The following is a 14,621-nucleotide window of genomic DNA, read 5'->3' on the forward strand; positions in this document are numbered from 1 at the left end:
CTTTTCTGACAGCAAATGTCTAAGAGGAAAACAAGGATGTAGGGGCTGAGTGCCCAGTTGACTTCTGACAGAGGTGTGATGAGACCAAAGAATAAACTTTCTTGTTTTAAGTCACCGAGATTTTGGCATCATAACAGCCAAACAGCATAACTTAGATTTCTGTGACTGATACAAAGGGACAGGAGATCATTTAAGGACCTGACTCCAGCCATGTGCAACAGTAACAAGAAGTGTTTTGAGTCGAACTGAGTACTTTGCTCACCTGTAAGTGTTTAAATGTTTTCAAATGTTGAACACTTTAACAAGCAAACAAAACATCTCTGTAGACGTATTTCAGTGGGTGGGCTACCGACTAGTGACCAAGTTTATAGAACGAAAGCCATTTTTTCAGGAACATGAATATGATGAAAATGGCCCTGCTATAAGATTACTGACTAAACTAGAATAATTTTTATAATTGGAAAGAAACTGCAGAGTAGCCTAGTTTAACATATATTCCTGGCCGGGCGCAGTGGCTCATGCCTATAATCCCAGCACTCTGGGAGGTCGAGGCCGGTGGATTGCCTGAGTTTAGGAGTTTGAAACCAGCCCAAACCTGAGCAAGACCCCATCTCTAAAAATAACCGGATGTTGTGGTGGGCGCCTGTGGTCCCAGCTACTTGGGAGGCCAAGGCAAGAGAATTGCTTGAGCCCAAGAGTTTGAGGTTGTTGTGAGCTATGGATGTTGTGGTGGGCGCCTGTGGTCCCAGCTACTTGGGAGGCCAAGGCAAGAGAATTGCTTGAGCCCAAGAGTTTGAGGTTGTTGTGAGCTATGACCCCAGGGCACTCTACCAAGGGTGATGAAATGAGACTCTGTCTCAAAAAACAAAAGCAAAAACATTGTGTCCAGCTTCTTTGCTTAGCATAATGCTTTCAAGCTTCACCCACATTAAAGTAAGAATCAGTACTTCATTCCTTTTAATTGCCACACAATATTCCGCTGTATAGATGAACCATATTTTGTTTACCTGGTAAGCAGATAGACATCTGGGTTGTTTCCACTTTTGGCTTTTTGAGTAATGCCACCGTGAACATTTGTGTCCACATTTTTGCATGGATGTATGTATCCAATGATAGGTACATGAGAGGAATTACTGACTGATACAGTAACTCCATATTTAACTCCATAAGGAATTTCCAGACTGTTCCTGAAAAAGTTAAGCATAGAGTTACCAGAGGACCCAGCAGTTCCACTCCTAGGTATAAGGCAGTGGCACCGTTTTACATTCTCATCAGCAACTTACGAGGGTGTCCATTTCTCCACATCCTACCAACACTTGTTATTATTGGCCTATTTAATTATAGCCGTCCTAGTGGGTGTGTGCCGGTCTCTCACTGTGAATTCGATTTACATTTCCCTAATGACTATGATGTTGGGGTATCTTTTCATATGCTGATCGGCCATTTATATATCTTCATTGGAGAAATACCTATCCAAATCATTCACCCACGGTTTTAGTTGGGAGGAATATGTCTATGAAGAAAAATTAAAGTGCAGGGTGATACAGAATGAGAGGAGGCACTCAATTTAGAGAAGGTGGTGAGAATTAACTCAAGTGAAAGAAGTGAGGCCTGCAGAGGTTTGGGGGAAGAACATTCCAAGTAGAGGAAACAGCAAGGGCTGTGAAGAAAACACAATATTGTAATGGGGCAGAAAGTGGCTGGAAGAAGGAGCCACAGTAAGCAGAGTGGTCTGGGAAGCTTCTTTGAGGTGTGACACTGTAGCAAAGACCTGCCAGCCCACATCAATTCCATCTTCCTCCTCATCCCTCTTGTGTGATGACTTGGAAAGTCTTAAGGATGCTTCACAGCAACTGACCTTCCCTTGTATAATGTTATGATTTGATGGGAAGGCATGCACCCTCTTTTCTTTCTAGTTGGAAAAGGGAGAAACATTCTTTTAAGCGTCAACATTCTTTTACAGCTGTCAAAATACACGGGATTAGTGAGGTGCATTGTGAATTGCTACCATGATTTTATTTTTTCTGAGGCAGAAAAATATTTTTTTCTGAGACAGCATAAGCTACAGCATCTTGAGGGTAAAAGATTGAACATTAAACTACAGTCCCTGGAGAGAAATGACCAGTTTTTTAGGACTGGTAAGAGCCATTTGCCAGCAGAGACTGTTGCTTCAGGACCAGGGACAGCACCTCGGATTCTTTTGCCCCTTCCATAATTCATTTAATTATGCTACGCCTGCACACATATCTATCTCTTTCTTTATAATTCTACTACCACTACTCCAATAATGCTACAGTCCTTAATTCTTTTTTTTTTTTTTCGAGATGAGTCTCACTCTGTTCACTTAAAGTGCCTTGGCATCATAGCTCAAAGCAACCTCCAACTTCTGGGCTCAAATGATTCTCCTGCCTCAGCCTCCAGAGTGGCTGGGACTACAGGTGCCTGCTATAACACCTGGCAACTTTTTTTAGTAGATACAGTGTCTCACTCTTTTTCAGGCTGGTCTTGAACTCCTGAGCTCAAGCAATCCACCCACCTGGGTCTCCCTGCACGCTGGGATTACAGGGAGTGAGCCACTGTACCCAGCCCGGAATCCTTCATTTTTATAGAGCCCTCCATTGTATTGAAGTTCATTCCATGAGTGTGATGACTTCACTCATGTGCCTTTTTCCCTTTCAACACTTACCCCCTAGTTTTCTTTATTGCATTAAAACACATGTAACATTGGCTATTTAACTATTTTTAATTGTATATCTAAGTGACATTAAGTATATCCACATTGTTTTATAACCATGTAACCAACCATCTCGAGAACCAAACAGTAACTCCCTATGTCACAAACCCCCCGGACCTGGCCAACACCATTTTGCTCTCTGTCTCTCTTCCTGCCTACTTGTTGTTTAGTGTGCTAATTATCACAGGATGGTTCAGCAACAGCATTAAGCACCACACCCTGGAATTTGTACTTGTTATGAGCATAAATTCTTGGACTCCATCCCAGACCTGCTAAAAGAGAAACTCTGAGTAGAGTCCAGCAATCTGCAATTTGACAAGTTCTTTTATTTTTTAGAGACAGAGTCTCATTTTGTCACCCTCGGTAGAGTGCTCTGGTGTCACAGCTCACAGCAACCTCCACCTCCTGGGCTTAGGTGATTCTCTTGCCTTAGCCTCCCAAGTAGCTGGGACTACAGGCATCCACCACAACACCCAGCTATTTTTTTGTTGCAGTTTGGCTGGGGCCGGGTTTGAACCCGCCACCCTCAGTATATGGGGTCAGTGCCCTACCCACTGAGCCACAGGTGCTGCACTATTTTGACAAGTTCTTCAGGTGAGCAAGTCCCTTTGGGTGATTCTAATGCCCACTAATGTTGAGAACCATTGACCTCACAGTTTTAAGTGTAAAAGTCAGGGGTTTCACACATTTATGAAATTGTAAAACTATCACCACTAATTCCAGAGCATTTTCATCACTCTAAAAAAGATGTCCTTTTTTCATTAGTAATTATTTCCCATTCTTCTGCCCTCCACCCTTAGCAACCACTAATTCTAATTTTTTTTTTTTTTGAGACACATTCTCTCTTTGTCACCCTGGGTAGAGTGCTGTGGCATCACAGCTCACAGCAACTTCCAACTCTTGGGCTTAAGCAATTCTCTTGCCTCAGCCTCCCAAGTAGCTGGGACTACAGGCACCCGCCACAACACCTGGCTATTTTTTGGTTGTAGTTGTCATTGTTGTTTGGCAGCCCCAGGCTAGGTTCAAACCCGCCAGCTCCAGTATATATGGCTGGTGCACTTAGCCACTGAGCTACAGGCGCTGAGCCCACGAATACTAACGTTTAAAATCACAGCTGAAGCCCTTCTTCTCCTACAAAGTCTTTCTGATATAAGAACATCTCCAAAGACCAAATGATTTAAATATATTTTATACTATTGAAATACAAAATTGTATTGGACTGAAGTCCATGAGATCATAGGAATGTTACAAAATATTATAGAGTAACCACGATTCACTGCTTCACATAACTGAGTTTTCCTGTTGATTAGTTTCACTAGTTGGTATGTGTGGTTGGTCCTGTTTCCTCAGTTAGATTTTAAACAGACAATGATCACGTTTTCTCTTTTATCGGCCTTTTCCATGAATGCAGAGCTGGACAGCCACCAGGTAGGTCCTCAAACAACACAGAAAGCGTTTACTGTGCCCCTACTATGTGTCTGGACTTGTGTCACCTGCAGAGTGACACCAAGGTGGATACATTGCAGTCTGGGCCTTACTGACCTTCACTATAATGAGTGCGGCAGACACAGAAACATTGTATAGATGTGACATGGCAACAGAAAACAGTGCTCAGAACTCTAAGTAGCATAAGGTTTGGAATGAGAGGGAGAAAAATCACATTTTTAAAAGGTGGGATGGGTACAGAGGGAGGTAGTTTCACATAAATATAACTTCCCAGGTCCTAAAATGGTTTTGTGTGGAAGTTGGAGTAAGAGAGTAGCACAGGCATCTACAGCTACAAGAGCAGTTCTAGGAAAGGCTAAAAAATGGTGGATGTACATGGTTGACTCCAGTGGCTTAGGGATTGGCTTGGGAGACACGTGTAGTTAGATCTGAACTAGGAGGTGGTTTGAGGCCTTGGAAGGGTGCACCTGAAGTTCATTCTAAAGAAGATGGGCGGCACAAGATGCACAGTGATGTCCAAACATTGATATATATTAGAATCACCGAGAAAGCTTGTTTGAAAACATACAGATAGCTAGTGTTCCCATCAGACCTAAGTCAAAACCTCTGGGGTGGGGCCCGGGATGTGTACTTCTGGCTAGCTACTTGGGGATTCTTACGTATGTGTTGGCAGTGTGCAGGGCAGACATGTGGGGGGAGAGTTTTAAGGTCACAAATCAATGGAGAGGTTCCTGAAATACTCTACAAGGGAGAGGACAGCACCTGTAGAGTAGCAAGAGCTACAGGACAGAAAGATGGGAAGATAAAATATTCTGTGTATCCTATATAGTCGATAAAGTTTGGAGGTTATTGATTAAAAAAATAAGTCTTTATTCAAAAATGTACTGATTTATTGATTCACATCCATCTCAAACTTTTCCTTCCCCTGTGCTCTCCTCTACTTTGCAGCAACTGTGTCAAGAAGAGACTTCCAGGGCTTGTGAACAGGCTGGGAAGCCCGTTCTCTCCAGCTGCCATGTAGTACTGTGAACAGCAGGTGGCACTTCAGCACTGGGCCTGCATTTCCAAATTTGAAGGCCTAGGAATGAGTGGTGTTAAAATAAAAATAACCTTTTATAACGCGCAAATGGATAAATTCAATTTCTGGTTTGAGGGGACCGGGAATAGAAGGGCTAAGTAAAGGTCAGTACCCCTTACCTAATACCTGGCTTCCAAGGACACTTTGGAGGTTTTCAAATATTGCTCGTGCTTGGGGCTCCCATCCATATTAACCATAAGTCTGCAAGGTGGGGAGGTCTCAGATAATCAGTATTGCAAGAGGAATTACATGCACGTAAGCTTGAGGTTAGAACATACTTCCCCAACTGTGACCACATTTCCAAATGTCTACCTCTGAGCTTCTGCGGTTTGCAAAGTGAGGAAAAACAGAAAAGAACAAAATCATATATGGAAAAGAACTCTGGGGACAGCAGTCTGGAATGACAAATGAGGACAGTGGAATGGAAATATATGATTTTTTTTAATCTTACCATTAAAACTTTGGCAAAAATACCAAATGTTACATACTTACAGAACGCCTGTAATCATGCAGAAGGCATGATGACTTCGGGTGGATTCTGGAGGCCGACTGACTGGTGTCTGAAAGCCTCAACTCTTTAACTTTAAGCTAAGGGCCTTGGGCAAGTAACCCTATGCCTTTGCGTTTCACTTTTTTCCTATGTAAAACGGCAACGGTAATAACAGCATCTAATAAGATTGTTATGAGAATTAAATGTCAAAAACCTGTAAGGTACTTAAAGGAGTAACTAGCATGTAATGAGGACATTTTAGACAGCACATTTTTAAAGATCAAGTGACACAATGATCAGTAATTTTCCCCATCCCCCATATTTTCAATTAAAAAATGTGTTTTTTGATAATTGGGGAAAAAGCAAAAAAAAGAAAACAAAACTTCTACTAAAAGACCTAGAAAAAAATCTACACTTAAATTCTCTCATTTGAATGAGATTTTTAAATCCTTTTCTTCCTTTTTCTGTTCCTTTGCTGTGCCCAATATTAGATATGTCATGGCTATGAGCAATCCTAAGGTCTTGATGACACTTCAGTTTCTGGCATTCTTTTTCTGGTGAACATAAAATACAGAACATAGGCTCAGCGCCTGTGGCTCAAGGGGCTAAGGCGCCAGCCACATACACCTAAGGTGGCAGGTTCGAATCCAGCCCGGGCCCACCAAACAATAAGAATGGCTGCAACCAAAAATAATAGCCAGGCATTGTGGTGAGCACCTGTGGTCCCAGCTACTTGGGAGGTGGAGGCAGGAGACTCACTTGAGCCCAGGAGTTGGAGGTTGCTGTGAGTTGTGATGCCACGGCACTCTACCCAGGGGGACAGCTTGAGGCTCTGTCTCAAAAAAAAAGAAAAGAAAAAGAAACAGAACATAAAATTTACCATTTTGCACATTTTTTAATGTAAAATTCACTGGCATGAAGGTACATTCACAGTGATGTGTGAACTTCACCATCCCAAACAGAAACCATTGAACAGTAATTCCCCAGTCTCCCATAACCCAGCTCGCCATAACTTCTACTTTCTGCCTCTATGAACTCACCTTTTCTAGGTACCTCGTGGAAATTGAATCACACAATACATGTCCTGTTGTGTCTGGCTTATTCACTTAGCATAACGTTTCCAGGTTCACTCACCTTGTAGCATGTATCAGAATTTCACTCCTGTTCTTATGGCCGGTTAGCATTTCCTTATATGTATACATCACATTTTGTTTATCCAGTCGTCTGTTGGATACTTGGGTTGTTTCCACTTTTTGGCTGTTGTAAATCATGCCGTTATGTACACTGCTGCACAAGCATCCACTGGAGTATCTGTTTTCAACACTTGTAGGGTATCTGTGAGGAGACGGGGCTGAGACCAGATGCAGGGGCTTGCAGTGCAGGTGCGGGTGCTGAAATAAACCACCTGCAGGCAGAAGCAGCTCGGAGCAGGATGCCAGGGCTGGCAGACTGGGTGCAGGTGTTAAAATCTAACTCCGGTGGGGGTTGTTAACCACACACAAGGCCCAGCTTCACCTGGCCCCTCGGCTGTCTGGGTCAAACTTTGTTTCCTGACAATGTCATTGTCATCGTGGTTTTAAAAGTCCTCTGCCCTTGAAATTGCCACGACATTCTGAAACAACTATATAAAGTATGAAAATGGGAGGGAACCCAATTCTAGCAATTACTACCCCAATTCTTAGGGGAAAAATCAGCCCCTTAGCCTCCCCTCAATTAGTGAGAAGTCTCAATTAGTGAGACTTCTTAAGGCAGAAATCCCCTTTCCCTTCTGCTGGAGTTCTTCCAGCCTGCCCACTCTCTAGAGAAGGTACTTTCGTTTTCACTTTCAATAAAAGCGGCTTGCTTAGCCTATGTAGTGTGTCCTGAAATCCTTTTTTTTATGGTCACAAAGAATCTGAAAATACCTCTACTTGGAGGCTGGTAACATAGTAACATACCTAGCCGTAGAATTGCTGGATCATAAGGTAATTTCATGTTCAACTTTAACTTTTTGGGAAACTGCCAAATTACAGTGCTATATCATTTTACGTTCCCACCAGTAGCCAGCATTATTTTCAAGCATGCAAGGCTTTTTAAAATATATATATAAGGCAAACCGAGGTTGGGGCTAAATAGCAAAACTTAGGGACCTGCCACAGCTTGCTGACAAGTTGCTGGCATCAATACTTAGCACATCATCTCCAAGAGGAGAGCAATGTTTCTTAATATACATGGCTGAGGCTCCCATAGGAATCATCCATGGAGCTTATTGTATCAGTAGAGCTCTGGATCCCAGCCCAAATACGTTGAATATGTCTCTGGGAATAGGGCCCCTAAACCAACAATACAAATGCTCAAATATGACACTCATCAACCTAGATGCATGTGTTTATTTATTTATTTATTGAGACAGAGTCTCACTTTGTCAACCTGGGTAGAGTGCAGTGGTGTCAGAGCTCACAGCAACCTCAAACTCTTGGGCTTAAACGATTCTCTTGCCTCAGCCCCCCAAGTAGCTGGGACCACAGGTGCCCACCACAATGTCTGACTATTTTTCTGTTGCAGTTGTCATTGTTGTTTAGCTTGCTCAGACACGGTTCGAACCCAGCCTCGGTGTATGTGGCCAATGCTGTAACCACTGTGCTACGGGCGCCCAGCCTATATGTGAGTTCTTGGGGGAAGGGAAAAAAATCTCCGTTACCTTTGTATCCCTTAAAGCTAAACAAATGACAAATAATCAACAAATTTATACTTGAATTAACTAATCACTAGACAGTTAGAAAATCTGTAATGAAGGTATATATCTTACCAACTGTGTTCTACCAATCCATTTTATACTGTCAAGAACCCTTATATGTAATTTTTCAGATCAGACCTTCTGAGGCTGGGTATAAAAAGGATATGGTCTTAGATTTGGAAGAGTTGTGTCTACATAAGCTCTAAGATCAATATCCAGGAATAAAGTTTGTAATTTGAAAATGTTGATGGTATTTTTAAATTCTACCAACTTCAGAGTTTTTCTGAGGCACAGATGTTATTAAGTGTAAGAAAGGCTGTAAAAAGTTTGTCCAATAACTTCAAATAAAAACCACGTTTCTAAGTCTTCCTAAAGACTTTAAATATGCTGTTGTGTAAGTTTATTGCTCTAAGCCACCAAAGGAGCAGATAAGAACAGAAACACTCACAGAAAAGCATTAAGAGGATAGACACTTATTCGTCTCATTTACTGATCAGGTGTACCCAAGCACCTACATACAGGAGTGCCAAAAAAAGGAATATACATTTTAAGAAAAAAAAAATATATTAAGTTTGTAACACTCAAGGCACGTTTGACTTCTGCAATTACAAGAGGTGTTCAACGGGCCTTGTACTCACCTTTTGTGATCGGTATCTATTGAGTATTACAATTCTAGTACAGTTTCGTTCTTTCTTAAAATGTGTATGTATACTTTGGTAAGGGGGCACCCTCTGTAAATCTACGCCATGCAGGGCACTGGAAAAGAGGCCTAAACAAATTCAAATGTGTCCTTCAGAGATTTAGTTTCCTAGAACATATTGATAACTAGTAAGCGGTCCCTCTCCATATCAATCTCGCTCCCTCATCATTACAAACTGGGACCAGCTTGAAACTCGCGGGCGCGGTCTCTTTAACACGTAATAGAACGCTGATCGCCTCGATCACAGGCTCCCATCCCCCTCGCTTTCCTCGGTCTCATTCCTGTCCTCGTTATTAGCCCCTTCCGGACGTCAAACCCGGGGAAACGCGAGTGTTAGTAAACCGTAGGCTTCGGTGTGAAGCCTTACTTGACCTGTGAGCGTTCAGACCGCCTGCCCGCAGAGGCCCGCGCTCTCCGGCGCTCGCGGAGTCTCGGGGTTCGACTGGACATGCCTGGAGCGCGGGGTTTGACTGGGCCGCCGTTGTTGTAGTGACCGGGAGGCGCTGCCACTCTGGGCAGACGGTTCCGGGCGCCGCACGGTCCCCCTTCCTACCCCGTCCCCTCCCCTCCCCGGGTCTCCCCCACCCGCAGGATCCCGGCGCCGACCACTCCTCCCATGGCCTCTGCCACGGTAAGGCCGGGCGGGGACCCCCCTCCCCGGAGCCTTGGGTGCGAGGCCAGGTGGGGACCGCCCCGCACCTGGCGGGAGACGGAGGCAGGTGTCTGCAGCCGGGACCTGAACCCTACGTCCTGAGCCCTACGCCCCTGGCCTCGGGGCGTCCGCGGTCTCACTCTCTTGCCCCCTGGGTCGCTGGAGCGCCCAGCCCAGACCCGGCTCCCGAACGCTGGTCCCAGCGCTCCGGACAGAGCCCGGCGGCCCCATGGCCTCCAGAATTCTCCGAGTTTCCGTGGAGCGCTTGCGTCAGAATCACCTGGGAAGTTTTTTTAAATACCAAACCCCAGGCGCCACCTGCTCAGTCCCGGCGGGAGGGGCCCCGGAACGTGCATTTCAGAGGAGCTGCCCAGGTGGTCCCTGAGATGCGCTTGATTCTGGGACGCGCGGATGGAGGATTTTGTCGCTGCTGCAGGGACCACCGGCGCCCAGCATCTCCCCGTAGGGGTAGTGGGCACCCCGGCCGCGCAAACTCACCGCCTAGGTGGCCGTTCCCAGGCAGGACCCCCGGGGAGGGGCAGCATTGATCCCCACCCCCCAGAAGTCGAGTTCTGCACCTGCTTTCAAAATGTGACAACTTTCCTTCTCAGGAGGACCCGGTTCTGGAGCGTTATTTTAAAGGCCACAAAGCTGCGATCACTACTGTGGACTTCAGCCCCAACGGCAAACAACTTGGTAAGTTTCAGTCTTGTTTTCTTTTGAAATAAAACTAACGTTCAACTGGTCGGAACCCTTTACTCCGATGCAGGCTGGGCCCCTGGGAGAGAGAACTACAGGACCTGTGTGGGGCTTGGGAGCAACGGTCCCCCCGGCCCCGGGCCCCGCCAAGAGCCGCCCATCTGTCGCTCAGGGCCTGGCAAGCGACTTTCGCAAACTAACCACCAGGAGGAGTGTGTGGGAAGGGGAGGGGTTTGTCCTCGGCCCGGGGAGGGTGGGGTGCTGGCTGGAGAGTTTGTGAAAAGTTGAGACTAACAGGAGGAAGTGCGGAGAGAGGAGTTAGGCTGTGCCGAGGCCGAGAAGCGAGAGGTCTCAGGTAAGCCCTGGAAAGCCCAGGTGGCTGGAGGGGAGCTGCGCGCCTGCATGAAAGGAAGGACCTGCTGGCAAGTGCACCCTACCTGAGCCCGGAGCTCGAGCTGCCGTTCCGCAGCCCTTCCCGTGCGTAGTGGCTGGGTGGCTGCCTCTGCGCCCTGGCCATGAGGATCCGGATGGCCGTGAGGTGGACTTGGGCAGGCAGGAGCTGCCTGCTACTGGCGATTCTAACAGTGGCCTATATCCTGGTGGAGTTCTTGGTTTCCTCTTTCCATGCGTCCCCAGGAACCGGCCGTGCTGGGGAGCTGGGTTCAAGACGGCTCCCGGATCACCAGGAACAGGCAGAGGATTTGTCTCGTCCACTTTATGAAAAGCCCCCTGCAAATTCCCATGCACTTGGGGAGTGGGGGAAAGCCAGCAAACTCCAGCTCAACGAGGGTGAACTGAAGCAGCAAGAAGAACTCATTGAGAGATATGCCATCAATATTTACCTCAGTGACAGGATTTCCCTGCACCGCCACATAGAGGATAAAAGAATGTATGAGTGTAAATCCAAGAAGTTCAACTATAGGAGACTTCCCACCACCTCAGTTATTATTGCTTTCTATAATGAAGCCTGGTCAACTCTGCTCCGCACCATTCATAGTGTTCTAGAAACTTCTCCTGCTGTCCTTCTGAAGGAGATCATCTTGGTGGATGACTTGAGTGACAGAGTTTATTTGAAGACACAGCTTGAGACTTACATCAGCAATCTCGAGAGAGTTCGCTTGATTAGAACAAATAAGCGAGAGGGACTGGTTAGGGCCCGCCTCATTGGTGCCACTTTTGCCACTGGGGATGTCCTCACTTTCCTGGATTGTCACTGTGAGTGTAATTCTGGTTGGTTGGAACCACTTTTGGAAAGGATTGGTAGAGATGAAACAGCAGTTGTCTGTCCTGTCATAGACACAATCGATTGGAATACTTTTGAATTCTACATGCAAACCGGGGAGCCCATGATTGGTGGGTTTGACTGGCGTTTGACGTTTCAGTGGCATTCTGTCCCCAAACACGAAAGGGACAGGAGGAAATCAAGAATTGACCCCATCAGATCACCCACCATGGCTGGAGGACTGTTTGCTGTCAGTAAGAAGTATTTTCAGTACCTCGGAACATATGACACAGGGATGGAAGTCTGGGGAGGTGAAAACCTCGAGCTGTCTTTTAGGGTGTGGCAATGTGGTGGCAAATTGGAGATCCACCCATGTTCCCACGTGGGCCACGTGTTCCCCAAGCGGGCACCGTATGCTCGTCCCAACTTCCTACAGAATACCGCTCGGGCAGCAGAAGTGTGGATGGACGAGTACAAAGAGCATTTCTACAATCGAAACCCTCCAGCAAGGAAAGAGACTTACGGTGATATTTCTGAAAGAAAACTATTACGCCAACGGCTGAGATGTAAGAGCTTTGACTGGTATTTGAAAACTGTGTTTCCTAATTTGCACGTTCCAGAGGATAGGCCAGGCTGGCATGGGGCTATTCGCAGTTCGGGGATCTCTTCTGAATGTTTAGATTATAACTCCCCTGACAACAATCCCACAGGTGCTAACCTTTCCCTGTTTGGATGCCATGGTCAAGGAGGCAATCAATTCTTTGAATATACTTCAAACAAGGAAATAAGGTTTAATTCTGTGACGGAGTTATGTGCAGAGGTTCCGGAGCAAAAAAATTATGTGGGAATGCAGAATTGTCCTAAAGATGGGTTGCCTATTCCCTCAAACATTATCTGGCATTTTAAAGAAGATGGAACCATTTTTCATCCACACTCAGGACTGTGTCTTAGTGCTTATCGGACACCTGAGGGCCGACCTAGTGTACAAATGAGAACTTGTGATGCTCTAGATAAAAATCAAATCTGGAGTTTTGAGAAATAGAAGAGCAAAGCAAAAATTTCATCATGAGCTGACGATAGCTACAGGAAAGTCAAAGAGCCTTCAGAGAACCTCAGTGAAGATTATATTTTAGAAGTCCCTTGACTGTCATCTGTGAGTGCACAGAGAAGCTGTGGTTCTTTCTAGTATATTACACTGAAACTGGGTGCAGGGAGGGATGCTGTTTAATGTTTCAAAGTGCCTTACTTATGGATTGCTTTATTTAAAAGCTTTGTCAATGTGTCTCTTACTCTGCCTTAAAGAACTTGACTGTGAATTGAGATACACAAAGCCTTTAAGTGCCAGACTTAACATTAAATGTAATGTAATGTAAAAGTCCAAGCAAAATGAGGTGTGATCTATGTGGATGGGTAAGTTCACTGCACATCCCATTTTTATTAAAATTCATAAATGTACAGTTCGAGCTATTGCTATTTTGAACACACAAAATTTGAAGTTCTTTTAGCCAGCTCGTTAAATTTTAGGTTTTGTTTCTCTTTTAATCTAGTATTCTCTGATCTAATAGAAATCAAGGAAAGTTGATCTTAAGGAAGGAGGCCTAGTTTTAGGTGTACGAACCATACATTAGAGGGCATAAGTTTGAATATGAGTTCGAGATCTTTTTAACATATGGGCATCTCCGAAAACTATACTCATATCTAAATGAAATGGGGAGATATTTACATTCCGCATTTTGTACACTTGAGCTGTTGGATTTAATCTATAATATAGATACCTCAGATTCCTCTGATTTTTGTGACCTGTCCTCTCTATTAACTTGTTTTCTTTGTGTAGGGCATTTTCTGATTGCACTTCCTTAACTTATGAATGTGCTAGAAAGGGACTCTTTCAGAATGCTAGGCCCCCCTTTGTTAATGCTCAGTCATTTAAAGTAAACACCATTGAGGCCTCTCAGAAGTTAAACCCCATGGTGTTTAGTGAAATGTGTGAAAGTGAAAGTGGGCCAGATTCACAAAGGCTGGGGAAGTCGTCTGCAAGTTCTTGTTGGTCAGTATATTTAAGGATTTATCTTCAACATGCAAGGAAAAAAGACAGCCTTGACAGATGTGACTACTGCCTTCCAGTTTCGGTCCCTAGCACTGAGTTTGGCATTCAGGCAGCTTCTGGTAAGTGGGTAAATGACTGACTGAATGAACAAATGGCTCAACTGAGGAATGTGACTTTGGTCAAGTGATTTAAGGTGTCTGTACCTTAGTTTCCTCATCTGTAAAATGTGGGTGCTGGATGAGATCTCAAAGATTCCTTCCAGCTCTGAAATGCTGATTGTACGTTATACCATTCTCAGGCCCCGTGCCATCTTTACAACACATCTCTTTGCTCTGACATAGGTAATGTTGAACCATTGGGCAATGTTCAGTCCACTTATGAAGCTGGAAGAGAGAAATGGTTTTAAAATTAAAGTGAACCGAGCTTGACTGAAGTGGTTTTTATCTCTGTGGGTTAAGAAATTGCAGTCAGTGTTTGTAGCCATTTCATTTTGACAGTTGTCAAACTAACTTTGTTTTTAAAACCTTTAGACTCTAAAAGTAATGTTTTGACTAAGAATATAAATATTTTCCAAACTAAATTATTTGAGAAGTAAACATGCTTTTAAAAAAAAAAAAAAGAAAGAAAACAAAGGATTTTTATCCTAATATTATATCCAGAAATCACAAGCTGGATTTAAAATTAATTTTTAATGATTTCACTTTGGTCTAGATTTATGAAGAATGCATGTTTTATAAAGAATTAGTCCACAATATTCATGACTACACTTGTTTTTAGTGTGTACTTGATGACTTGGAGAGGAGGAATTTTGCAAAATATGAATTTAAAAAAATGGTT

At 44.4% G+C, this 14,621-nt stretch overlaps 1 protein-coding gene across 4 annotated transcripts in view; it reads left to right on the top strand.

Moving 5' to 3' along the window:
• The first annotated feature begins 9,045 nt into the window (after positions 1–9,045).
• POC1B (POC1 centriolar protein B) overlaps positions 9,046–14,621 on the top strand; it is a 102,106-nt gene continuing 96,530 nt past the window's right edge. For 2 of the 4 annotated variants that reach the window (XM_023509299.1, XM_023509300.1), the window contains exon 1: positions 10,790–12,303. In XM_023509299.1, the coding sequence (XP_023365067.1) occupies positions 11,031–12,303 (1,273 nt within the window). In that variant the 5' untranslated portion in view covers positions 10,790–11,030. Of the gene's footprint in view, positions 9,796–10,181; positions 10,513–10,789; positions 12,304–14,621 lie in introns of those variants that run through there. The other 2 variants (XM_003783366.3, XM_023509301.1) reach the window with 2 other exon arrangements.

This window comes from Otolemur garnettii, unplaced genomic scaffold, assembly GCF_000181295.1.
Source record: "Otolemur garnettii isolate 467f Iridium unplaced genomic scaffold, OtoGar3 scaffold00007, whole genome shotgun sequence".
In the NCBI taxonomy this organism is placed as follows: domain Eukaryota; kingdom Metazoa; phylum Chordata; class Mammalia; order Primates; family Galagidae; genus Otolemur; species Otolemur garnettii.